Genomic DNA, 26,489 nt, shown 5'->3' on the forward strand with positions numbered 1-26,489 from the left:
TAAAAAGGTGCGTTTCAGTGCGCATCTTCAAGTCCTTCATCGGGATGATTTCTTCCTGCATTCTTCTCACCCCCAACTGTCGTCTTCGGATGAGGCCCTTGCAAGAGGAGCTCAGTCGCCAGTGGATTCAGGTATCTGGGTCCTTCGAGGATATCATCCAAATTACGCCTCGAATGAGAGAAGCAATACTATGGTGGACTCAACGATCCAACATACAAGTGGGATGCTCTTTCCTCACGGAAGTGCCCATGTTCCTCTTCCTTGATCAAACACTTCATGAAGAGTCTCTTCCGAACGTTTCCTCCGGTAAGGCCTCCTCCACCGGAGTGGGAACTGAACACTGTCTAAACGCAACTAATGAAACACACATTCAAGCCGATCCACAAGGCAGAGCTCAAATATCTCACGTGGGAAGTTGCCTTACTTCTAGCCCTAACATCGGCTAGAAAAGTGAGTGAAATTCAAGCCTTCACGATTAAAGGAACCATTTCTACATTTCACTCAGGATTATGTGACCCTCCGGACTAATCCTACATTTATACCTAAAGTGCCGTCAGTTTCACCTCAATGAAACAGTGAGATTACGGACTTCCCAAACCTGTCTACACCAGCGGAAAGAACCTTGCATTCTCTGGATATTAAAAGATGTTTAAAGGTCTACCTACAAAGAACAAAAAGCTGTAGAAAATCCAACCAGTTGTTCGTGGTTTACGGACAAGCTGCTCTGGGAACTGCAGTCACGAAAGCCACAATTGCCAGATGGATAGCATGTACAATCCATTTCTGCCATGACAAGACTAACAGGCCATTGCTAAGGAGAGTCAAGGCCCACTCCACAAGAACTGTGGCAGCGTCTACAGCATTGTTTGCTGGAGCGTCTCTAGAAAATATCTGTCGTGCTGCGACCTGGAAGAATGTCCTCACTTTCACGAGACATTACTGCCTTTAATCTATACATCAGGAGGATGCAGCGGTTGGACAGGCTGTCCTACGCCATCTTTTCCTTTGAGATCAGGTTCAGGTACCTTTTTGGTCTTATAATTACTACATATGTTTGTCATTTCATGATACATACAATTTCTTGCAATTATAACATGTTTTGATGTATATAATATGTGCATTATAGCTTACATATCCATATAGTGAGATTACTATGCATGTTTCATTTACCAATGTATGGGTCATGCTTTTCAATCTTGAAAGTTGGTTTTATTATACCTTTTGTTAACAATTTATAGATGCTATTGGGAGTGTATCTGCACTAGTCTCCCGCCATCCGCAACCGACTGTATACTTTGTATACTGCTTGCTACTCTGATTCAGGCATGTGAATCTATGAAAGATACCCCAATACTGGATAAGAAAACAAGTTACTTACCTGTAACTACAGTTATCCAGTATTGGTATATTTCATAGATTCACATGCACCTACTCTCCTCCCCGGGGAGTCAGTTCTCTGTTTTGGGATACTTATTTCCCACTTGTGCTAATGGAAATCTGAGGAGAACTGGCTCTGCTGAGTGTGTTCTAGAGGGTGCTGATTGGTGGGGACCATTTTTTGGTCCTTTTAGCATAATGAGGTAGATAGACAACTAAGATGTAGGCCTCAGGCCTTTTCTTTGGGGCCTACTACTATTATTTACCTTTGGCGCTACTTTTATATTTACTGTGGGACTCCCTCCTCGGTGACGGGGAATGATTCAGGCATGTGAATCTATGAAAGATACCAATACTGGATAACTGTAGTTACAGGTAAGTAACTTGTTTTCTTATTTGTCCAGCGATATGAAAAAATATTCTGGTTTAGCAATCAGGTGGGATATTAGTTAAAGCATTTCTCACACATGTGTGTGCATTAATTGAGCATTAATAGGAATGTGCAGACAAGTGGGTTAATAGTGGGCCCGCGTGCAGCAAAGCTACATTGTTTGGAGGTGACCCCCTTATTTTGCATGAAATATAGTAGAAACAGTTTAGGTACTCTGGAGGAAAACATGGCACTGGTTGACACAGAAGATATGAAGAGGTAAGAGGGTTCAGCATTTATTTTAGAGCTTTTAAACAGGAAAACATCAACGTTCACAAATCAATTGTATCCCAAGAGTAAAATGCTTGAAATATCAGATTTGTTGCACATTAATCCTTTCTATGCACGCTCAGTAAATTATTACAAAATAAAATACCAAAAATGAAGTTATTAAATACATTTCTCTTGCAGAGCATGCAGTTTCTCGTGTATTTATTCAAAACCAATAATTCAAACCTATTACTTTTCTCATTTTTTGCTTTAGAAAACTTTATTTTGATCCTATCCATAATCATCTTTCTCTCTTTGTAGCCCTCTGTAGGATATAACAAGAAACTGCATGCACTTAGATTTTCTTTGTTAACTTTCATCCCCTTTGAATGGCCTGTCCGGCTGCCTTGCCCATCTTTTTTCTTACCTGCACTTTTCTCTTTCTTACTGCAGGACTTGAACAAGAAGCAAACACAGAAAGACTTGGAGTGTGCTATGCTGCTGAGGCAGCACGAGTCAACACAGGAACTTGAGTTCCGGCATCTACACACAGTGCAGCGCACCCGCAGTGAACTCACTCGCTTACAACACCAGACCGAACTCGGGAACCAACTGGAATACAACAAGCGGAGGGAGCAAGAATTGCGTCAGAAGCATGCCATGGAGATACGCCAGCAACCGAAGAGCTTGAAAGTAGGTCCCCGGGGGGACTCAAACGCGGTAGGGGAGTCTCAGGAGGAGGGAGAACTCTATGAGGAAGATGTAGACAGTCAAAAGCAGAGCTGCGAGGAGGAAGAGGAGGACGACACAGAGCTGTACAATTTGGATTGCATCAGCCTTAGCAGCTTAGATGAGGACCTCGACCAAGTGACGCTGATGGAACCATCCTCCCTCGACCGTATTGAGGAAGAGGGGGCAATGGGGGATGCTCACTTGGACGAGACTCTCAGGGGGGCGGCTGATGGCTGCCCCTCAGATGCACCATACTTTGAGCTACAGTCTTGGGAGGCCTTGGGAGGAAGGGCACTCCTGATTGAACACGAAATGTCTGGTTTGTCAAACAAAGTCACGCATGAATTCCCTGTTGGCTACGAGGAAGGCCTAGAGCTTCCAGACATTGAAGACATTGGCTTTGTAGAGCAGAGTATCCCCCCATTCTTGGCCCAACATATGTCATCCCTGCCAGCCATCTTCTCCCATATGGTGTGTGGGGCATTGGCCTTCTTAGTTGCAGCCTACCCTAACTTTGTACTCATCCTCTTCCTTCTGGTGACACTCCTGACACTGGCTCAGAAGGGGGCAGAGTCTCGCCTCAATGCCTTACTCGTAGCTTCCGAGATGGTGGTTGTGTGCTTGGTCGTGGCCTACGTCCTTGTGCACAGTGTCTTTTTTGTTTCTGCTTCAGTTTTTATCCTTATTGCCAAAGTCTTTAGCTGTTTTACAATCCTGGGCCTGAGCTATCGCCTGTACCTCTACTATGTCCCTGTCATTCTCATAGCAGCCCACTTCTTTACTGCCCCCTACCTCTTCCTGTCCCTTTATTTATTAATCGTGCTCGTTTTCAAGCCTGCCAAAGATTGCCTACGATCACTACCTAAACGGGCTTCACGCATCTGGATCCGGGTCCTCTTCCGCCTCCCCCAACCAGTCTTTCAGACATTGCAGCGCTTAGGAGTTGTCAATGAGAAGAGGCTCTTCTATCTGTTCCCCAAAACCTTTAAGGGTGGATTCCGTAGTCGCATTCCCATCCTAGCCCGTGGTTCGCAACGGGAGGCTCTACATGGAGGTCGCTGGAGGTGCTTATGGATAACTGCAGTATCCCCGGTGGCCAGACTGGTCCGCCGATTGAATCAATGGCTTGTAGCTCTGGCCCGAGAGCTTAGTGCTAAACTGCCATGCACCGCACTGCTCTACTTGAAAGGCATGCGCCTCTTGAGGGAGGAGCGACCCAGCCGCATCCCACGTCTGCTGAGTCGGGAGCAGCGACTTGCAAGGTCCAAGCAGCGAGCCCGTTTGGTCCGTAGAGTCAGCGCCCGGCACACTGCCTCAAGGAGGTCCTACCCTGCTCCGTGGAGATGAAAGCAGGTCTCGCCAATGCGGTCCAAATTATCTGAACTGTTATTACTATACATTCAGTATTGGAGTGCTGGCCTTTTGAGCCCATGAGTGAAATACTAGATTGGGTGTGGGGTCAGTAAAAGCCTTAGTTGACTATATGAGAAGTTATACACTTCGGTTCATTAGGACGGAGTCTTTATTTTGTTAATTTTAGGTGCAGGATCAAGTTTCTATCCATGAAAACAATGTCACCCTCTTTCTTAACTCTCATGTTTACATCCCAGTGTGCCCCTGTTTGCCATTGTGCCCACAGATCTGCTGCTGATCACCACCAAGCCTGAGTCTGGGCTTCGAGCCCCCTCTTTGAAGGAGCGGCTCCCCTGCCCAGTGAACAGTGAAACCAAAGTGTTGTGTGTGTGTGTGTGTGTGTGTGTGCGCACAATATGATTGAATGTGTCTTTTAATTTTTAGTCCATGTGAAATTTTGTTTTATAGCGCTGCGTTAGCGAAAGTTGGATGTTGGATAGATGTCACACACAGCAGTATACTGTGAATGAAAAGCCGAGAATTTAGGAGCACATAAAAAAATAAGATGTATTTTTGACATCTTTAATAAATGTGCCCACTTTATGATGTTATTCTTATGTAGTATCCAGGTCCCTCCTCTCCCATTGCGTGATATGCTACCTGGTGTGACTGGTGTCCGTAATTTGCCATGATTATTTGTGGCAGTTCTTGTGGGTGTATGCACATACTTGCATAGAACTTGCCCTCTATTAAGTCGTTTTCTCCTGATTTGGGTGGACTGGAATTATTGTTTAAATCACTAGTGTTTTCATTTCCAGTCAGTTAATGTAGCTCTGCATTCTACTTCCGCAAAAGCCACCTTTTTTAATGGACTTCATTTCCTCTGAGATGGAATTCCATTGCCTGATAACAAGTGGCACTGAAATATCTGCCTTGTGTCCTTTACGCAAGCTCTGTTACAGTTCATAGAGTTGAGTGCTACTCAACTATTAAACCTTTACAAATCCTGATTCTACTAATCAACTTTTAGACATTGACCCTCATTGCTGAGGTAAAAGGGACTTTTTTGCTGGTAAGAAACTCAAGTTGCCATTGAGGTTTGGAACAAAATGTTAACTTGTGATAATCCCTTTTCCCACTAAATATGATCCTGTTGTTTGTTGCATTCTTATGTAAATCTAAGGCCCATTCTGCTGAATTAATATGCAACCATGGCCACAGCTCAAAACCACAATGTCTACCTTTCTATCTTGGTGTTTATAAACTGCATTAATAGTCGGAAATACAAAAGGTCAGTCCATCTGAACTGCAGTGCTACTCAGGGAAGTCACCTCCTATACAATACTAGCCAGGTATAGCAGAGAGAGGCAGACATCCTTCCAGCAGAGATGAGGCAAGAATTTCTCCTCAACACTGAAGAGGGATACAAGATTGCGCAAGACATCAGCACCTTTCCTGGAATGTCTTAGTCATGGCCAGCACAATCCAAATGCCAAATCCTAATGCCCCCATGCTCACCTCATGACTTTAAATGGCAGCACAAATCCATAAAATATTAACCATAAGCAATTCAAAGATAACCAGAATTGACCTCATGTATTACCTCAGCAGTTTGGTTATGATCTGTGGTGGTATGCTCTTTGTAACCTACAGTACAGTGTGCATCAAAAGCAACTCCAGTTGGATCCTGAATTTACTTATTCTTATGCAATTTGATGATTTTTACCTGGTCCCTGGCAATCGGCCAGTCTTCAAATTACCTGTAGCTAAAACATTATTCTTTTATCATAGATAAATCAACACATATTCTAAAGTGTATGTGCAGAGGTGGGTATCTTTATATTGACTAGTTGACCTTTATATTGAATAGTTGGCCAGTTATATTAAAATATGCTATGGAAGAAATGGTATAACATACTTGAGTGCAAAGTCTCTATTGATTCCTAATTTCTGGTGGTGCTTCTAGAGGTTGTAGGCCTGACAGGGAGGATATTGTACAGCTAAGACTTGTGGTCTTGGTTGTGTAGATGTAGGAAATTGTGTATATATATATATATATATATCACACACACTGTTGTGCTGGCCATGTTTACAAGGTCTCTGTATGAAACTAAAGCTGTATATGCGGTATAATTTGCTATAATAATTAGCATTTTTCACCATCACGTCCACTTTGGGTTGACAAGAACATTCTCCCTTTAATTACTGAAATAGTCATTCTTCTGACAATTTTGGAATCACTAATTGATTGAGCTGTCCACATGAGATAGGTGCTAAATAGCAGCCCAAGGTTGATGTGTATAGAAGAATTGAAATTCTCTCCTCATCTTTCTTTGTTCTAAAGAGGCTGATCCTAAATCATTATTAGAAATATTTAGTTGGTTACTGTTGCACATGTGCAGGCCCTGTTCAAGAATTAGTCTACAATGCCAGTTCTTTGAAAAAATGAACGATGGTGCTGTAATCTCTGGTCATGACACAGCTGTTTGCTCCTTGTCATTACTGTGAAGCCCCTAGTTCCTTATCATAAAGCCATCCACGAAGTAGTGATCTGTGATCAGATACGGAGTCCTCTGCTTTGTCCAGTGTAGTGAGTATGGAAAAGGGAACCCGGATGCATGACTACATTGCTTTGCCATTCATTAAACAGACACGGGCTAAGGCAAGTATATGCTGTCCGCCCTTAATGACATTCCCTTGAAGTGAGAAGGATGGGCTTTCACTCCTTCAATTCTTTTCAAAGGTCTATTATCTGTCTAGCTTTTAAATCACTTCAACCTGCTCACTGATGAGGACTTTAATGTCATTGTATCTAGCAAGGAAGCTTCCAAGAACACATGGTGCAAATGGCTTTGTTTTTTATGTCTTTGTAGAGGGAACAAGATTTATTCATTGTGCTCCTTACATTGGCCACACTGACAGTCCGGCTTGTAGCTGCAACAGTGGCTTGCTGCTGTTTGGGCCTTTAGGCTGGTCTATTGCAGCTTGTGCTGGAGTTCATTTTTTGTCCCTTTAATTGGCCAAAGTCATAGCAGAATTTGAATGTTTTTTCAAATTTTAACAAAGCCACTATTTTAGTGCCTATTACTGCAGCTTGTCGTGTTTTTTTACCTGCAGGCTTTAATAGCATCAGAGCCATACACGTACATGTATAGGTTGTGCTTTAAAAGCACTAGCACTCCCACAGTGCCGCAATCCCCAAGGACCTCCTTTTTTATTTATTTCTAAATCAAACTTAGATCTTACCTCTGACATATCCTTCTTGCCTCCTGTTATACATGCACACCTCCTGCAAGAACCCACCATAGAAGAGGGGGACTTGCATAACATTACCGTTGAAGATATCTGAAGTTCTGTCAGGAGGGCACAAGCACTTTTGGCATCCACATGGACTAGTCCATCAAGGAAATCTCATGGTTTGCCTCATTTCTCTATCCTCCAACCCTTTATGTTTTGCTATATAGTCAAGACCATGAAAGTGGAGGGAGTTGGGACCTAATTCAAAGAGGTTACATCTCATAAACTCTTGTATTTATTATTGTAAACTCCCTTCAGCCAACAGTTCACAGTTCGTTATAGCTAAATATTGGCTGGTCATTAAGGAATGGAAATCAGAATATAAAATCCAGAGGTCTAGTCCTAAACACTTTAGAGAAATGTGTGTACTCTCCTAAACCCTAATTACATAAATTGCTTTGGCACTGTTCTGGTACCAGTCACGCCATGGCGATATTTTGCACATTGTGAATGAATGGAGTTCAGGACTAAGAGTGTTAATAGTACTAGAGAGGTGTAAGCTTTATCCATCGTGTCAATTTTGAGTGCCCTTTGGGAAGGTGGTTGACAAGAGCTTACTATTGAGGCCCATCCCAAGACTTAAAGAGAGATATATCTGTATGCTTTGGAGCTTTTCATCCAGTACAGACCAAGTTAAATGAATGGTTCTCTCCCCAGCACCGATAAAGCTGCCTTCTTACTATCTTCAAATATTAAATTAATAGTATTTTGTAAAGTATTACTTGCATTGACACTTTTGTTAATAGGAGTTGCATTCTTTAATGTTCCTAAAATTGCATCATTCCATATTGGCCTATTGTTAGCCTCATTAACTCTGCATTTGATTGGCTTATTTTGTGGGTGCATGTAATGCTTCAGTATACTCTGATGTAGAAGATGCAGAATGGAAAAGTTGATCTTAAATGGAGTTGCCCCGGAATCTTGGGTAGCTAATTAGGTGGACAGTACCTAACTGACCTAACACGGTCCTCCAATCCCAGTGTGGTTTTTTGACCTTATCAAAATTGTGCCATATTAATGTCTTTCTTAAGGTTGGCAGTCCACATTGTGGGAATTGTTCACCAACCTGACTTCTGGACATGGAAATGACACCCATGTTTCTTAATCATTAATTGCCGAGGAAAAGGCTAATCTAGTGGCACTCTTAATTGCTCTAGACCAAAATCATACCCTGCTTCTCAAGTCCACGTTTTCTTACCTCTATTTCCAGCCCAGGTTCCTGTCATTTATGGCCTTCAACACTGAATAGTCTGATGCTTTGGCAAAGCAGTGGGTCGTGTCTGGTACATGGCATTCTGAATGAAGTAAGGGGAGGTTGATGAGTTTGAGGATGAGGTATTTTATAAATCCTGACTCCTTCCCATAACCTGTATATGTGCAGCAGCGAGTCTGCAGTACAATTAGGTGGCATTGAGCGGTGATGTCAGTTGCATTTCCAAGGACATCACAACCTACAACAGCCATCATCCAGAATGTGGTGGTTAGTGGTCAAGGATTAGATTTTCCAATTATCTGTGGGTATTAAAATGCAGTAGCTACAAAATTGATGAAATAACACCTGGAGACAATTTACCGTTACACCTTGTTAGATTCTGTCTTCTATAAAGGATGTTGAGATTGTAAGCATTCTGGTCTGATTTCCTCTTATTTCACGTCCTCACAGCTGTGGTTTGGCCTGCAGGACAAACACAGATTATATCGTAAATATCTCCTGCCATGCCATGGAGGCAGAAACAAAAATCATCCAATGACGGTTTTTAATGGAGGGAGCAGGCGGGGAACGGGAAATTTAGGGGTGTGAATTACCCAGTGTGTTAGAGTTCTTATACTTTTTGCGATGGGGTAAACCACTGATTTTAAAAGAGGGGTTGGAGGTTTCTTTTGCAAATAAATTGTATTATTGTGAAACTAAGCCTAAAGGTGTGCTGTCAAAAAGCACATTCTCCTAGAAAACCTTCAAACAGTGTATGCACTACGGTTCACTTTTAAACTGTTGGGCTGTGGAGAAAGGCTGTTGAAGTCTTCTCAGTTCTCATTCTTTTCTATGACTGGGCCAGGCCGGTGTTTGATGCTTTCAGTGACTGACTTTAGAGCACACATCACATCTTTCCTATTAATTTTAAAAAAACTCCACACATTTCTTTCTGTTAACCGAATAAAGCGGCACACGTTTTTAGATACCTAAGAAAATGATATACATTCTGTGCTATTACTGAAGCAGGAGCAAAGTTGTGAAATGTACCTTTTACTACCAAATAAAATCGGTCTGTTTAAAGGTTTGTGAGGGAAGCAAAAGCTAAAAAAAAATCCCTCACTAATACCCTTTTCAGTTTTAGAAAGGTGTGTTTCTTGAAGTGATCATACTCTGTGTAATGGAAAGGAACGTGCATTGTTCTGCGTAAAAAAAAAAAATGAAAGGCCAGCATTTTTTTTAGGTTTGTTCTGTATGGCGCATGTGTAGTTCAAGACATATTGTAATCTATACTAACTTTGAGTGACCTTCGTTCCACTTCCTTCAATCATTGCCTTCTGTTGCTCCCAAACAACAGACAAGAAGTGGCAAAGCCAACAAGTCGCTATTTGTTTTTGAGAAATTAAATGGAGTGTGCACTGGTTCGATCCTTAATATATATAGAGTAACACACACAGACACCCTGTGCCAGTAACAGCATTTCCATTTCAAAAGTGGCAGTTTACAAATGTAGCATATTAAATTATTTCTTTGAACATTTTCTAGGTGATAAGGCCTAAGATCTCGCCCTCCATTGTTTATGTACAATATCATTCCTTTGATATCAGACCCTCCTTGTTTTGCACAGCTTCTTACTTTCTGCAGTAAAATATTCCAAATTGATTTCCTATAGTAAATAGAAAGAGCTGATCTCTTAAAAGACATTTATAAACTAAAGATGGGGAAATTATCTACAATCATAACCCCCTTACCCTAACAATACGCCTGGGAGATAGTGAGAAACCATGCTGCTTAATAAGCCTATGTAGGCCCCTGTTACATTGATTGCCCATCTCTGTGCTGGACCCCTTTTCACTGTGGTAGCCCTTTTCGAACGAAACCTACCCTTTACAAAATAAATAAATAAACATTTTCCTTGAAGTGCTAATATGGAAAGGTGGGACTGGTAAACTGACACCATCAGCCCCAACCTTATACGTAAAGCAAGACTGTTTAAGTTAGTTTCTGCAGTTACTTGTGCAAACATGTCTATTGGCTTCAAAGTGTTGTGTATAAAATTCCACTTTAACTATGCAAGTGTTTTAAATATTATTCATTCACAAACTACCCGATTAACATTAAAGAACCAATCTAGCTCTGTTTCATATAAAACCTTTCATCATCACGTGTTTTTTTATTTTAACATTCTGAACTTCTTTCTTGGGGTCCTGTTAAGAAAAGCTTTGTTTTTTTAATGTCCCTGTGAACTTCTAGAAAGTTGCAATTTAAATGTAGTTAACAACACCCTCGTCTTACTGCTCCTTTCATGAAACCTGTGCTGGTTTGCAGCTGTATCCTCTCTGCATAGTTATTTTGCCACATTGTTCCTAACTCTTTTTCATTTAATTTCCTGTTGTCTCCTATGTCTGCTATGAGCAGATTACATGCATTCTTAGCAATTTCTATGACATTAGAGTGTCTTCTTTTCTGTCATGTTTTCAGAACTGGTTCTAGGTGTAGCTTGTTAAAAATGTCGTGAATTTTGTGATTTTTGCAGTCCAGGTGTTTTTAAAACAAATTTTTCATGCTCTGAGAAAGGATAGGGGGCCTTAGTTTTGTCTATCTAGCACCAAGTTCACTTAGTTATGTCGCAGTACATGATATTGTTCCAGCAACCTGACATCAGAAGTTAACATCTGTCCAGGAGCTTGAAGTCTTAGTGTGACATCTTTTCATCTTGGGACTACATTCCAGAAGCGTGACCTAAGCTTGTTATGACTACAGAACTCCGATGTCCAGGATCAATCCAAAGACACAATTTTAGTCTGCTGTATCCCTTGAATATTCTTATGTCAAGAGCAAGTTGCAGATTGGGACCTCAGTTCATGTGTCTGATGATTGCTCTCTTTTAAAACAGGCAAGAGTATCAAAACATATAACTGAAAAAGAAAGCTTTCTTTTACTTCTTCTGGTACCAAGATGATGAAACAGTCCGGAAGTGAGAGATATGTGAAAGAACACATTTTAACACAAGACTTGGGGCTGCTTGCCTCTGAATAGCCAACCATACAGCAGGAAGACTGGTTCTATGTACTCTCTGTGCACTGCAAATCATACTTATCTTTCTCAGACTCCGATGCACAGTCTTTAGAAAATATCCTTGCTGTTTAGGAAGATCACAGTATGTGGTGGAGAAGTGTATGTTGGGAAAGTTGAACCGAGGGAGGTTCCCATAATTGTAAGGTCAGCTTTCGTATTGGTTGGAGATTTATAATCTTTTTTATTTTATTTTTAATCCTTAACTACTTGAGGCAGCACATGAGGATCATCAGTCATACGTATGGAAAAACTGAAACCTACATACTAAACTTAACAAGACTCAGTGGTGCAGAAGGTTTGTTGCAGGTTAATGTATTTTCCTCATTCATTTTGCTTTGGTAATTGGAACCTTCAGGATACTTCTTAAATGTAATTAATCAACTGGTAGGGAGGAGGAAAAAGTGTGTCCGTTTATTTCCCCAAGGTGAGTATGAAGTTAATCAGAAAAAGAAAAGGGACACTTGTAACATTTCTAAACTATTGGTTAGAAGAGTAAATGAAACACCCTCAAAAACTCAATGTTATTCGAAACAGCAGTATATATTTTTCATCCGCCCCACATTGATGTTGTGGCATTTATCATAGGATGTTCCAATACGTGCTCAATGCCAGCCTCATCCAGAGGCACCTCTGGTATAGAATGCAGTGTCCAGAGATTGAGGGTTACCCCCCAAAAAAGGTGTAAACAAAAACAAAAATTCTTGGAAGAGAGAAATGTTAAAAAGAAAGTCACCCTAATGCTTTAATGTGAGGTGAGATTCTACTATCATAAAATATACAGATACTTCAAAAAGATCGAGTTACTGGATCTATTAGTATTATAATAAGCTTGTCGACATGTTTCAGCTCCTTTTGTCCCAGCCGGGTCTATGGAGCTTTCGTCAGGACTAACATATATGAATATTTATACTCACACGACTTGTGTAGTACATTTAAGTGTTCGCTTTTTAGGCACTTAGTTATGAAAACGTGCTCTCCGTAATCTGTTTGCGAAGAGCCTGTTTCTTCATCAGGGGGATGCCGCTTATTAAGCGCAGAGCCGCGTGGTGTACAATTCTGTGGCTTGTGCTGACTCTGCCCCTGGACATTTCTCTCTTCCAAGAATTTTTGTTTTTGTTTACACCTTTTTCACGTATTGGAACATCCTATGATAAATGCCACAACATCAATGTGGGGCGGATGAAAAATATATACCGCTGTTTCGAATAACATTGAGTTTTTGAGGGTGTTTCATTTACTCTTCTAACCAGTGGTTTAGAAATGTTACAGGTGTCCATTTTCTTTTTCTTTTTCTGATTAACTTCATACTCCTTAAATGTTCCATATCCCGTTTTTGGGCACGTTGTTTTAAATATTATGAACCTCTACAATATATGTAACCGAGAACTATTGTTGCAAGTAAATTCCTTTGCCGAAATATGCCCAGAATCAAAAATGTCCTAGCTATTGTAAAGGAAAGTTTCAATTCTATTAGGGACACGAAGGCGAGGATTAGACTTTTCTTTCTTCACTTGAATCACTAGCAGCCTTCTAAATCTTTGATTTCATTAGAATATAAAACTACATTTCCATTGAGTCCGGGGGTGGGGTGGATGGGGGGCGCGCGTCAGACTAAACATTAGACTGTCCAATCAGAATGCCTCAGTTCTACAAAATAGCCACCGCAGACTCTTCATCAACCTCTTTCTTCCTGGGAACACAGTATGCTCTTCCAAGCCTCATTCCGGTTTGTTGGATTTTGCACCTAAGGGAAACATAATTTAATTTGACTGTCATACTATTCCAACTCTGATTGCAAATAACAAAGAGAACATCCAAGTTTCAACATATTGAAAACATTAACCACTGAATCATGAAATACCCATTGTACCTATCATATCAAGCCTCATTATTGTAAATACATGCCAGTCAACAAGAATTTTAGATACCATGGCTGGGCTAATCTTTGCCTCTGTCTCCCTAATAGAATTGAAACTTTCATTTACGATAGCTAGAACATTCTTAATTCTATGTAAGGACCCGAAGGCAAGAATTAGGCTAGTTAATAGCTTTTCTACCACTGGAGTTGCCAGAGTTGAAACTAGTTTAAAGTAAAACCTCTTTAAAAGGTAGACTCTGATGACCAGTCTGACGCATTAAGGATATCTTCTAATCAAGCACCCAAAGCAAATGCTTTAGATGCCATGGCCACCCTCACTGAGTGAGCTCCAAATTGGAAAACATCAACACCTGCTTCTTGCATTATCCATCTGACCCTTCTGGCAATCATAGGAGAAGAAGCTGCCTTATGAGGTTTAGTAAGTGCAATTAACAATTATCCTTTTCCATGAAGACGCACCTCTTCAGTCACTGCCTCGTAAGCCTTATCTGAAAGAAACACATAGTGATAGATTCCTTACCCTAGAATTACCCCCAGGCATCAGACTGGATGCGGAAAGTTTTCGTCAGCAGTACCCCTGTGCGTCGGTAGGTGGCGTGGTACGGTTCTGCGTCAGTCGTTGGCGTCGTGATGACGTCACGGGCACTACTTAGACGCCGCCCACGTGCACCAACGTCAGTTCTTTTGTTTTTCCGCACCAGCAAGCGCAGATTCGGGAAGAGCAGGATTCCCCAGCCATTTTTTGACTGAATTTTTGAGGCTTTTTGTCGCTAATTTTTCATCAAGTCTTCGACTCCTCGTGCAGTTAAGATGCCCAGTTTTAAGTCCTGTGAGGATTGTCATCGCATGATGTCAGTGACGGATCCGCACTGGGTGTGTCTTTTCTGCCTGGGGCGGTACCACGACCCCAAGCGGAGCCTCGACTGCCGAGCCTTGGCGCCGAAGTCTTTGCGGGATCAGTCCCGAAAGCTGCTGAAGGCCCGGCAGTCCGCTCCGCGTTGTTAGAGGACCCAGTCTTGTGGGAGGTCAAGGGACTGCGCGCGGAGTCATCATCAATCCTCTGGATCCAAGTCTTCGCACTCTGGGTCAGGTAAGGCGAACGCAAGAAGTCGAAGAAACCTCATCATTCTCGTACTTCCCCCCTCGCCGGTCGTGCAACGTGGCTGAGGGTATGGGTGGTGCCTGCCCCGCGGCACCTGCGGAGCCTGTGGTGTCCCTGCCGGCCTACCTGCCTTTTTCGGGTCCGTCAGCGACTCCGGCCCATATACAGGAGTTCCAGTCGGCCATGGCTCGCCTCTTTGGGCCGTCGGGACCCACTGGTGCGCCTTCGGGCCTGCGGTCCCCACTGTGGGTCCTCGCGTTCCTTCGCCGGCGGCTCTGGCCTGGTGTCGCTGCTTGCTTCGGCCCCAGTGCCGCAGGACCGCCATGGATCCAGTCCTGGATCCCAGTCTATGCCGGTTAACTTGATAATGCCTCCACCAACGTCGACCCCACCAGCACCACTTCGGACGTCGCCCGCTCCTCAGGACGACGTTGCCCACGGTTTCAGCCCCAAAGGGGATGCGGCGTCGGGTTGGCGACGTTGCTCTGGGATTTCTATCCCCATGTCTCTGCTCCTTATTTTAGGCCTGTTGAACTGCCTTAGGAGGAAAGGGAGAACTGGGAGGGGTCTGAGGACTGTCTCGCAGCTGCATGCGTAGATGACCAGGACTGGGCAGAGGTGTTTGTGAAAGCCAGTGGTCTGGATACCTCACCAGACCTTGGCATGCTGTCTCCTCCTACCGTGGATACGGAGGAGGGGGCTAGTCATGCTGTGGTGTTGCGTAGGGCGGCCGAGGCACTACACCTCGTACTCTCTACTGTGGCCATCAGGACTAACCTCCTGACAGAAGGGTTTCCGCCAGCAGCTACATCTGTGGAGCCGCTGCTCCCCTTCAACTAAGCACTTTCCGACGTTCTTTTGGACAGCTGGCCCAGGCCCGCCACAGGGGCTCCTGTGGATAGGAACGTGGCCTGCCTCCATCGCCCGGCTTCGGGTGACCCCATTTTCCTCTCCCAACACCCGAGAGCTTGGTTGTCCAAGCCTCTGCTTCCCCGATAGCCTTCCCTTCCGCACCACTGGATAGGGAATCCAAGAAACTGGATCAGTTCGGAAAGAAGATTTTCTACCAGTTCTGCGCTGTGGTCCTTGAACACCGCATGCCTCTTGGGGTGTAATTCCCACCCTCTGTGGGATACGGTGGCGCAAGTGCTGCCTCAGTGTCCGGAGGAGGCCAGGCCAACACTCTCCCAGGCTGTTGCAGAGGGGAGAGACGCAGCTAAGTTCAGGATTGGTCCTGGGCTAGACACGTCGACTCACTGGGAAGATCGATTGCAATGATGGTATCGGTTCGATGCCACGCCTGGTTGAAGACAACTGGATTTTCGGGGGATGCCTAAAATGCACTTATGGACATGCCCTTTGATGGCCGTCACCTCTTCGATGACAAAGCAGCACGTTGGAGCGGTTTAAGGACTCACGGGCTACAGCCAAGTTCTTGGGGGCTGTCAGCAGTCCGCTCTCCTCCGCCTTCTGCTTTTTGCTCCTTTAGTGGCAACGGAAGAGGTGCCCGCAGCGTTCGCAGCAGAGCCACAAGACTGTGCAGCAACAATCTCAGCGCGGACGCCGTCACCTCCCCCACTGGCGCACCATCACATCGTACAGGTGGGTTTTAGAGATAGTACTGAGGGGCTACTCCCTCTCCTTCAAGACTACCCCTCCAGCCATGCCACCTCGGTACCACCGCATGTCGGGGCTTACTTGGTGCTTCCTCAGCAGGAAGTTGTGGCCCTCTCGGCCAAGGGGGCCATTAAGCGCTTTCCGACGCCAGAAGTAGGTCATGGTTGCTATTCCCACTATTTTCTGGTGCCCAAGAAGGACAAGGGCCTGGGCCTGGGCCTGGGACAAGGGCCTGCGTCCTATCTTAGACCTCCTGAACGTCAATCGCTTCCTCCGCAAAGAGAAGTTCAAGATGCTCACTCTGGCTCAGGTCTTGTCTGCTTTCGATCCACAAGACTGGATGGTAGCGCTGGACATGTGGGATGCTTATTTCCACATCCCAGTCCTGTGGGCCCACCGACGTTACTTTCGGTTCATGGTAGGCCACGAGCATTTTCAATTCACTGTGATCCCTTTTGGCCATACCAGCGCCCCTCGGGTGTTCACGAAAGTGATGGCGGTGTTCGCAGCTCATCTGCGCAGATCAGGGGTTTCAGTCTTCTCCAGACAGTTGTCTCCCACTTCCAGACTATGGCCGACCTCCTGCCTTTGCTGGGGTTTTCCATCAACGTGCCAAAGTCGCACCTGGTTCCCTCTCAGAAGCTCCTCTTTATCCGAGCGGTTCTGGACACTGCACAGTTTTGGGTTTATCCTCCTGAACAGCAAGTCTGGGATATCCGGACTCTGATTCCAGTCTTTCAGCCCTTGTCCCGGGTTTCGGTCAGAGTGACTCTGAGGCTGCTGGGCCTCGTGGCCTCCTGTATCCCGCTGATCGATCATGCCAGAAGGTATATGTGGGCTCTGCAGTGGAACCTGAAGTTCCAGTGGGCGCAGCATCAGTGGAACCTGTCCGATCATGTCCATATCTTGGAGGACACTGCACAACAGTTGCAGTGGTGGCTCACGAACCGGCATTGGGTCGACGGCAGATCCCTCTCCCTTCCCCAACCGGAGCTTACAGTGGTGACTGATGCGTCCCTCCTGGGATGGGGCGGCAACATGGGAGAGGCGGAGACCAGAGGTCTCCGGCGGAGTTCAAGCTCCATATCAACCTTCTGGAGCTTTGGGCGAACCGGCTTGCACTGAAAGCATTCCTTCCCTCTGTCAAGGGGAAGAGTAGTGCAGGTGTTCACAGACAACACCACCGCCATGTGGTACTGCAACAAACAGGGAGGGGTGAGGTTGTGGACCCTATGTCAGGGGGCTCTGCGTCTCTGAACATGGCTGGAACATCAGAGCGTTTTCCTGGTGGTTCAACACGTGGCAGGTTCTCTGAATGCCAGGGCGGACAAAATAAGCAGTCAGTGCATGATGGATCATGAATGGTGTCTTCACTCGGAGGTGGTGCAAGGTCTCTTTCAGCGGTGGGGAGAGCCTTGGTTAGAGAAGAGAACATGAAATGTCAGCAATTCTGCATGTTGGAAATTCCAAGGCAGCACTCGCTTGGCGACGCTTTTCATCACAAGTGGAGTTGCGGTCTGTAGTATACCTTTCCACCTTTACCACTTCTGCCCAGAATTCTGAAAAAGATCAGGCGCAACCGGCACTATTCATCCGTGTGGTTCCGGACTGGGCTCGAAGAGTATTGTATCCCAAGTACTCGGTATCAGCATCGTACCTCCGATCAGACTGCCTCTTCAGGAGGATCTTCTGTTGCAGCAGCAGAGGACTGTCCTCCACCTAATCCTGTCCATCCTCCCCCTCTTTGCGTGGAGATTGAGCGGCGGCAGTTGAGTCCTTTTGACTTGCCTCCTGAAGTTTCTGGTGTCAGTCTGGCAGCCAGGCGTCCCTCCACTAAAGTGGTATACGACTGTAGGTGGAACAAATTTGTGACATGGTGCACATCAAAGGCTGTGGATCCCCTTTCTGTCCCTCTTTCTGAAGTCTTACTGCTCCTTTTTTCTTTGGCTCAGCAGGGTTCTCTTCTGGGCACTATTAAGGGCTATCTTTCTGCTATTTCGGCCTTTCTCAGGCTCCCTGATCAGCCCTCTCTTTTCAAGTCCCCTGTTGTAAATAGATTTCTCAAAGGCATTACACACCTTTTTCCTCCTATGAAGTTTCTGATGCCTCAGTGGGACTTGAACCTGGTACTTGCATACTTGATGTGCGCTCTCTTTGAGCCTCTTCACAACTGTCCTCTTCGTCTCTTGGCCATCATCTCCGCTATGCGAGTGAGTGAACTCCAGGCTCTTTCTTGTAAGCCTCCTTTCCTATCAGTCCATCCGGACAAGGTTGTGCTCAGACCCCGTCCTTCCTTTTTGCCAAAAATTGTTTCGGTCTTTCGCATTGGACAGACTATTACCCTGCCCACCTTTTTTCCACCTCAGCATCCTTCCAGAGACGAAGAGATGCTCCATGTCTGGCCCCAAAAAATGCGCTCTCATTTTATCTCAGTCCCACACAACAGTTCCGGGTGGATGACCAACTCTTTGTTGGCTATGTTGGCACCAAGAAAGGCCGGGCGGTACACAAGAGGACTATCTCCCGCTGGGTCGTCTTGTGTATCAAAGCCTGTTACTCTTTGGCTAAAAAGGAACCTCTGGTGGGATTGCGTGCTCATTCCACCAGAGCTACTGTGGCCACTACTGCATTGGGACGTGGTATCCCCCTGCAAGACATCTGTCAGACAGCCACGTGGGCCTCGCTGCACGCATTTACTTAGCATTATTGCCTGGACAGCCAAGTCCGGAGAGACGGCTTCTTTGGCTGTTCTGTTCTTCGTGACTTTCTGGTGTGATCTTGGTTCGCAGACCCACCACCGGGGTTGGTATTGCTGGGGTATCTATTCTAAGGTAAGGAATCTATCGCTATGTTTTTTGTTCAGATGAACAAGTTACTTACCTTCGGTAACGACATATCTGTAAGAAACATTAGTAGTGATAGATTCCTTACTGCCCCACCCATCCTCCCCATTCTGCGAACTGATTTCTAGGGTTAAGGTCATCCCTTTCAGGACCCTAGTTTCAATGCACCAGTTGTCAGTTTCTTGTATGACTCTGTATTACTGGCGCAGAAAGTCGTGTACAGAACGGACGCCGGCGCATGTGGGCGGCATCTAAGTAGCGCCCGAGACGTCATCTCGGCGACCACGACGCAAACGACGGATGTGGGGCCGCACGCCGCCACCTACCGACGCGCAGGGATACTGCTGACAAAAACTTTCCAGATCCAGTCTGACACGTGGGGGTAATTCTAAGGTAAGGAATCTACCACTACTAATGTTTCTTACAGATATATCGTTACCGAAGGCAAGTAACTTGTTCTTTCGTCCACACCACAAATAACTTAGGCACACCTGTGAAAGCAGGATATGACACCAATTTTGAATTGCACCTTTTTTCAGCGTGCAATGTGAAAAGTTACCCCTTCAGGGGTGAATACTCTACCTGTTGTGTCTAATGCTCGAAAGTCCAAGAATCTTCTGCACGAAATCAAGCGCAACAACACTGCCAGTTTGCCAACATTTTCTTTCTGGGCAGATACTTTTCAGGTCAAGACCTGAGAAGATTCAATTCCATGTTTACATCCCACAAGGTGGAATATCTGGGTTTTGGAGGGAGTGACAACATGATACCTCAAGATGTTGCTCCCCAAAGGATGTTCTCCAACTGGGTGACCCTCCACTGGCAAATGGCCTGCCGAAATAGCCGACCTAACTGTATTTTCTGACCTGTAGGCCAAACCCTCGGAGGCTAACTGCGCCAGATAATTCAGAACATGGACAACATCTGCCCCCAAGGGATCCACTAGGCGTTGGAGACACCAACTTAGCCATCTACACCAGGCGGTGCGGTATCTCTTGTTAGTTCTAGCCTCCCATTCTCAGGTGAGTAAGGAGGCAGCCTTTCGTGAAATGCTTGGGACTTTTCATTGTTCACGATAATCCTCAAAGCCATGAAATGGGGGGAACCTGTCACCACTAGGGGATGAAGATTGTACTGGGGATCCTGGAGGAGGTGTTGAAATAGGGGGTCGCGGGATTGGAAAATTCCAAGAAATGTCCATCATCTCTGGAAACCAGACATTAGACCTCCAGAGCGGTGTGATCACCAACACAAGATCCGCCTACTATATGCAGACCTGGGCAGATACACTCATTATCCTCACAAAAGGAGGGAATACGCATGACGTCTCCTTGCTGCACTCCTGGAGAAATGCGTCTGTGGCCACTTTATCCGGTCTGGCCTCCAACTGCAATATCTGGGCAGCTGAAAGTCCAGATGAAACCCAGAGATCCATGAAGAACGGCTCCACCTCTCCTGAAAATGTTGAAAACACCCAGGTATGTAGGTTCCACGGGTTGACAACCCACCAGTGTCTGGAGTGCTAGTCCACCACTTGATTGGACCGACCCGGAAGGTTCTTCGCTGACACAGAGATGTGATTGTCGAGACAAAAATCCCAGAGGGTGTGAGCCAGATCTAAGATGATTGACACAACGGGCCTCCGCAACGTTGTCCATTTTCGGAATGACTGAGCCCTGGAACTTGTCTTTGGTCCAACATTTGAGAGCGTATGATCCTGATATTAACTCAAACAATGTATATGCAGGGATTGTTCTGTAAAGGACCATTTACCTCCTGAAATAAAGTCTCTAAAGCGAGCTCCCCAGCGTGACCTGCTGGCACCCGACTCTTATCACCTGATAGAGTTGGGAGTCAAAGATCGCCCAACCACTACAGGCCTCCATGTGGTATATCCACCACTGCATTTCCTCCCGGGCTTATAATGAAAGTAGAACGGATTGGGAATACGTAAAACCCCAATGGAGATGAGATATTCAGGCGCTGTAGTGCCTGATAATTGATAGGCCCCATGAAGATGGCCCGGATGGAGGAAGTTAAAAGTCCCTCTATACGTGCCACCTTTCATAGTAATACCTGTGACTTGGCTAATGTCCTCCTCAGTTTGTGTTGTATCTTGGTATGCTTGCGAGAGGGGAGACTGAGAGTGGCTCTGACTGAGTTTGAGAAACACCAGGCACTGCAGGGACTGTTCCGGACAGAGTGTGGATTTCTCCGTGTTGATAATGAAGCAGAGAGATTTCAGAAGATCGATCTATGGTCATCTGCAAATGTGTGGACATTCGCACTGGACATTGATCATTGATCAGGATATCGTTGATAGACTAACAATCACACTTCCCGAGCTCTCAAATGTTCAACCACCGGTCTCATGAGTTTGGTGAAACACCAGGGGGGGATGATGGACCAAAAGGAAGGTAGGTGCTTTCGAATAGCGGAGGTTTCCGTAGGAATTGTAAGAAATGCCTTTGGGGTGGGAAGATGGCTATTGTCAGATAAATGTCCTTCAGGTCTAAACGGACTATCCAGTCGCATATCCGAATACTGTAAAACAAAACAGATCAGCAGGTTTTATTGTCCCCGCACAATACACAATATGGACTGCGGAACGCTTGGATGGTAATGAGAGAATGGAAAGGCACTTATGTCTGCTGCTGGAGAAGCGAAGAAAGAGAAGAATAGACTCTGCAGCGGTTATAGTGTGGAACTGAGGCATTCTGATTAACAGTCTGTTTAGTTTTTCCCCCAAAGGACTCATGGTAAATGTAGTTTTACGTTCTAATGAAATCAAAGATGTAAAAGGCTGCTAGTGATTTAAAGAAAGAAAAGCCTAATCCTCCCCTCTAGGTCCTTACATAGAATTGGTCGGCTGATGTTTGTTTACGAACTAGGGCAGAACCTTTTAAGTAAAGACCAATAAAGTTGTGTAGGTATTGAATTTATATCCTCTTAGTGATTTAAGGTGTTCTATCATATCAGTTTTGTCGGTTGCGTTTTGTTGCAACTTAATCTTCTTTTCTATGAAACGGGCATATCTCTTTCCAACTAAGAAGGTCTCCCTTCTTCCTCATTTGTCCCAAATCAAGTCGCTCGGACTGATGGTATATGCCTAGTTTTAGAATAGGTGAAGGAAGCAGTTTATGTACTGTATAAACGCAAACGCATATTGTAAGCCAGTCCCTGGCTACCTTTGACCCAGTTCTTACCCCCAGACATGACTGGTGTCTTCCACCTTCGCTCTTTACCTTCTTTGTATGAAGTTATCTGACACAAACACGCTCCCCATCAGTTTAGGCCGTGTTCGTCCGTTTCCCTGTTTTTCTGTAACCTAGGTCTTTTCAAACTTGCTGCCTTGTTCATTGCATTTCTGGACTCCCTGTAATGTCCCAGGATTAAAATTTAAAATTCTGCTGTTTTTCTGTTCACTGAGCTTGAAAGCAGACTCTCATTGTCTCAGTTTAGAGTGCGTATGACCATATCATCGATCCACGCTTGTACTTGTTTCTAAACAAGAGCAGAAGGCTTTGGTTTGTTTCCTAGTGAGTTGCTGGGCTTGGTTGTGCGGAATCCAAACATAAATAGGCATGTTAACACATAGGCGCTTGTTCCCTTGTTGCATATTGTTTGACTAATATAATCTAATATATAGCACTGGAGCCTCCACAAGTTTCAAGGCTCCTTAGCAACCTAACACCAAAGTACATCCTGAAGTCCCCCAGATGCTTGCCTCGTGGCTTACTCCAGATTACCTTTGCATTGATGGCCAGTCATCTCTCCGAAGTGCTCGAATAGCCTGCTTGAAAAGACCTAATCACTTTGTTAATGCTATTGATGTTTCCCAAGTAAGACTTTCTCCAGTCCTCCCAAGTCACCTTTTCTGGTCTCACTGAAGCACATGTACTGCCATGTTGCATTGTGAAGTGGCTGGTTAAAAAAGAGAACCATAAGCAAGATGTCAGTGGTGTAGTTTGGGCTGCTTTTACTAATGTAGTCAAAGATGTTTCTGGTCCCACACTGGACTTTCTTCTAGACATGCACTGCGGTTTGGTGTACCAGATGTTAAATCAGTCCAATTTAATTTGTTAGTGATTTTTTAGTCTTTTATCTTTTCCCAACTTACTTAATTTAACTACAGAGAACACTTGGTCATTTCTGTTTGTTTTTCATATTTCAGTTTGACTAAGTTTCACATTCCTTGATGGCATAGGAGATTAAAATAAAGTAATTTGCTCATCTCCAAAATGCCTCCACTTAAGACTACTTTTAGGGAGCAACTAAACAGAACAGATCTAAGCATTTGTGATTTTACTAACCCTACAGCAGGACAGATTCATGAGCAGTGAGAGGAAAATTACTATAAATCTTCTACGGTTCTCTTCTGTCTCACATCTTCAGGCAAAAGCAGTACTGTCTTCTGCCCAATTTTCAGAGTCTACCTGATTCTTCTTTTCCCTCCAAGCTTGGAGGGTGACCAGCAAGAACGCCATTTTAGATGATTGATGTGGCTTTGCATCTCTTGCCTTTATTCCCTCTTCAGGTTTCTAAGGTTTTCTGTTTTAGGTGCTAAAGCAGAAAAACATTGATCCTCATTGACAGGAGACCTTGGGTTTTATTTTCGATTGGTTCCTTTCCAAGGAATTTTCCAGATGGCTACCCCTTTTCAAGATCAGATAAGCTTGACAGTTGTAGTACTGGCTATCTGGAATAAATACCTCAGGCATGCTTACTTTCATATTTCAACCGCACAAAGGATACATTTTTATATATATCCAGCACTTGAGTTGGGCATAGAATAGGACGAGAGAATAGTGGCTGTGCTGTGATGAGTCCATCATTAGTTTAAGGTGTTCAACTCCTCTGCTGTCAGGATAGAGTGATCCCCACCTCATTTCGAAGGGGGTTGGGCACAACTACCCTAATGTAAATGACTTGTTAGGTAAGAGCATTCTTCCAGAAGAATTTTCAGTTTCTGCCTAGACTGATTGAGGGCTAGTCTCTTTATCCTGGTCTTTTCTCTATATATGACCAAGTCAGCATCATCATCACTTTGCTTAATTAATAAAAGTAGTGCTATGCACAGTAAAGAGTATGATCCAACATCCTAACCTAAAAACATGCTGCTTGAATTTGCACTGTCTATTGTGAGAGATGGTTCTGAAGTGCTCTTGCTAAAATAATCTCCTGCATGCAGCGTATCTACTTTTCCTACCTCCAGTTCTGCCACATTGGTTATCCTCAGTATTCTCATGTCTCATTTGAGAGATCAGTACATGGATTGAAGATGTTCTGATTTTTCAACAGGTGAAAGATCTCTTGGTGAGTTGGGAGGTATTCCGAGGTCATCATGGATTCTTTGATTGTCTGGTATAGAGTGACGTTGATTTGATACAAGCTGTGGTCAGAAACATGTGCACCACATCAATGTGACTGAGCTAAAAGCTTTGTTCTTGGCAGTAAGCTGTTTAACTTGTTATCCATGACAAAACAGTTTTGATCTAGACAGATAGTATCAGATGAAATGTTACGTGAACAAGCATGAAGAAAATAATGCTATCCTCCACAAGTTTGGAGTTTTGCTTTATCGGTGGTTGCTGGACATCTGTATATGTCTATGACCTGTCCAGGGAAAAGTCTGGCTACAAGACGTGCAGCCTGAACTTCCAGAATCACGTCATCTTTTATACTTTGTATGAAAGAGCTTGCGTTAGTTGCCCTGATCTGTTCATCTCAGTTTGAAGGAAGGGATCTTGCTGCTACTAAAGCAGGAGTCACTACAGTGGAAACCTTCTTCAAAATTGCTGCCATTCTTGGTCAACTGACTATGCCTTCTAACCTTTTCAGATAGCCGAATTTGTCATGCAGGGAAAAGACTACATGTGGTGCTTTTGCTCCCAGGATGTGTCACGCTTGTGCTATTAGAGATTTATCCACGGACATGATAGTCTAAGTACAGTCGCCACATATTTCTAATTCCACTAATTTAAATATGTGTTTGCCTAAGCTATACTGGGCCAGTTGCCTGATTTGCACTCAAAAACATGTATGTGGTTTTATTCTCCCCTGTCTTGCTTGGGCAATATTTAGATTAGAGGTCTACACACACAGCTTATTGTTAATAAATACTACAGATTTTAATTTACATCTGTAGATGGATTGTGTAGAATCCTTTTCCCCCAAATAAGTGAGCCTGCGAGTGTTTTGATAGTCTTACCTCGTCTTCTGTTGTTGCTTTGTGTACACCCTGAACTGACTGTGATATGTTGGTGCCACACAAATCAACAGATCAGGTGCACATGTAGGGTTCGGTGAAATCCTCTTTGCCCAATCAGGAATGCAGGGTTGGAAAGGATATTCTTGAGAATTAAACCAGAGCTGCCTTACAAATTCTGCGAGCATTTGGTGATTGTTGTTGCTGTTTTTTCCTCCATTTCTCTTGACACTTTGCTTTCTTTAAAAAAAAAAATAATTTTTAAAGGAAAAAATAAATATGCAGTTATATTTTCACTTTTTTTTAAAGTGTTTGTGTATGCTGTCTTGTTCCCTGAATGTATTTATTCCTTTTGTTCTATGTAAATTATGGATTTTTTTTTTTTACCTGAGTGTTATATGATTTGCGTTCTTTTTTTATTTGTGAAAAGCATCTTTTTGTGATGTTCCCTTTATAAATTGTTTAATAAAAGTTAGATTGATTTTAAGTGATTTGTGGCGTGAGCTTTTTCAGGTGTTGGATGGGGAGCATGGATAGTTAGGGAGGGTTGTGAAAAATGCCTCAGCACTAATGAACAGGACACTAACCAAATGTTTGAAATGTGTCTTTTTAAGGAGTGCAGTTGTTGATTGATGAAAAAATCAAAAGTGTGATTTTTCGTCTCAAAACCTTCAGTCGATTGTCCAGACAAAGCTGGATAAGAAAACATGCAGTTGAGGTGCATGGAAGGGAACTCCCTGGTAATCAGAAACCTCCTTTAGTCCTTACCTGTAAGGTCTTCTGATGATTACGTTGCTTTAAATTACTCCTCCCTGTCCATTGCATGGCTAGTCCTCACTCAGCTCCCTACAAAAGCTGCGAGACTCCACCTGTTGCCTCATTTCACGCGTAGGCAGAGCTGAATACCACTTTAGCACAATATATTGAGTGCAGACAAGTATATGCTTAGAACTTTTAGTGCGTAAATATTTTACTATGCATAATATAAGGACAACGGTGAGAATTTTGAGATACCTTTCCTTCGCCATAATCCATGCCCAGTTAACTTTGTTTCTGATCAAGGTATCAATATCTGTCTGGCCCCATTGCAAACATCTGTATTTGTGCTCCCCTCCTGTGCTCCATGTCCCCCACTCGTGCCTTTTATGCCCTCTTCCTTTTTGCCATGCCC

The 26,489-nt window shown here is 44.2% G+C and overlaps 1 protein-coding gene across 7 annotated transcripts in view; it reads left to right on the top strand.

Annotated features, from left to right (window-relative positions):
• The window catches only part of TAOK2 (TAO kinase 2), a 1,046,857-nt gene that overhangs the window by 941,883 nt on the left and 78,485 nt on the right, over positions 1 to 26,489 (top strand). For 4 of the 7 annotated variants that reach the window (XM_086932110.1, XM_086932112.1, XM_086932111.1 and 1 more), the window contains one exon: positions 2,471 to 6,012. In XM_086932110.1, the coding sequence (XP_086788236.1) occupies positions 2,471 to 4,096 (1,626 nt within the window). In that variant the 3' untranslated portion in view covers positions 4,097 to 6,012. Of the gene's footprint in view, positions 1 to 2,470; positions 6,013 to 26,489 lie in introns of those variants that run through there. The other 3 variants (XM_086932114.1, XM_086932116.1, XM_086932115.1) reach the window with 1 other exon arrangement.

Source organism: Lissotriton vulgaris, chromosome 7, assembly GCF_964263255.1.
Source record: "Lissotriton vulgaris chromosome 7, aLisVul1.2, whole genome shotgun sequence".
Taxonomy (NCBI): Eukaryota; Metazoa; Chordata; class Amphibia; order Caudata; family Salamandridae; genus Lissotriton; species Lissotriton vulgaris.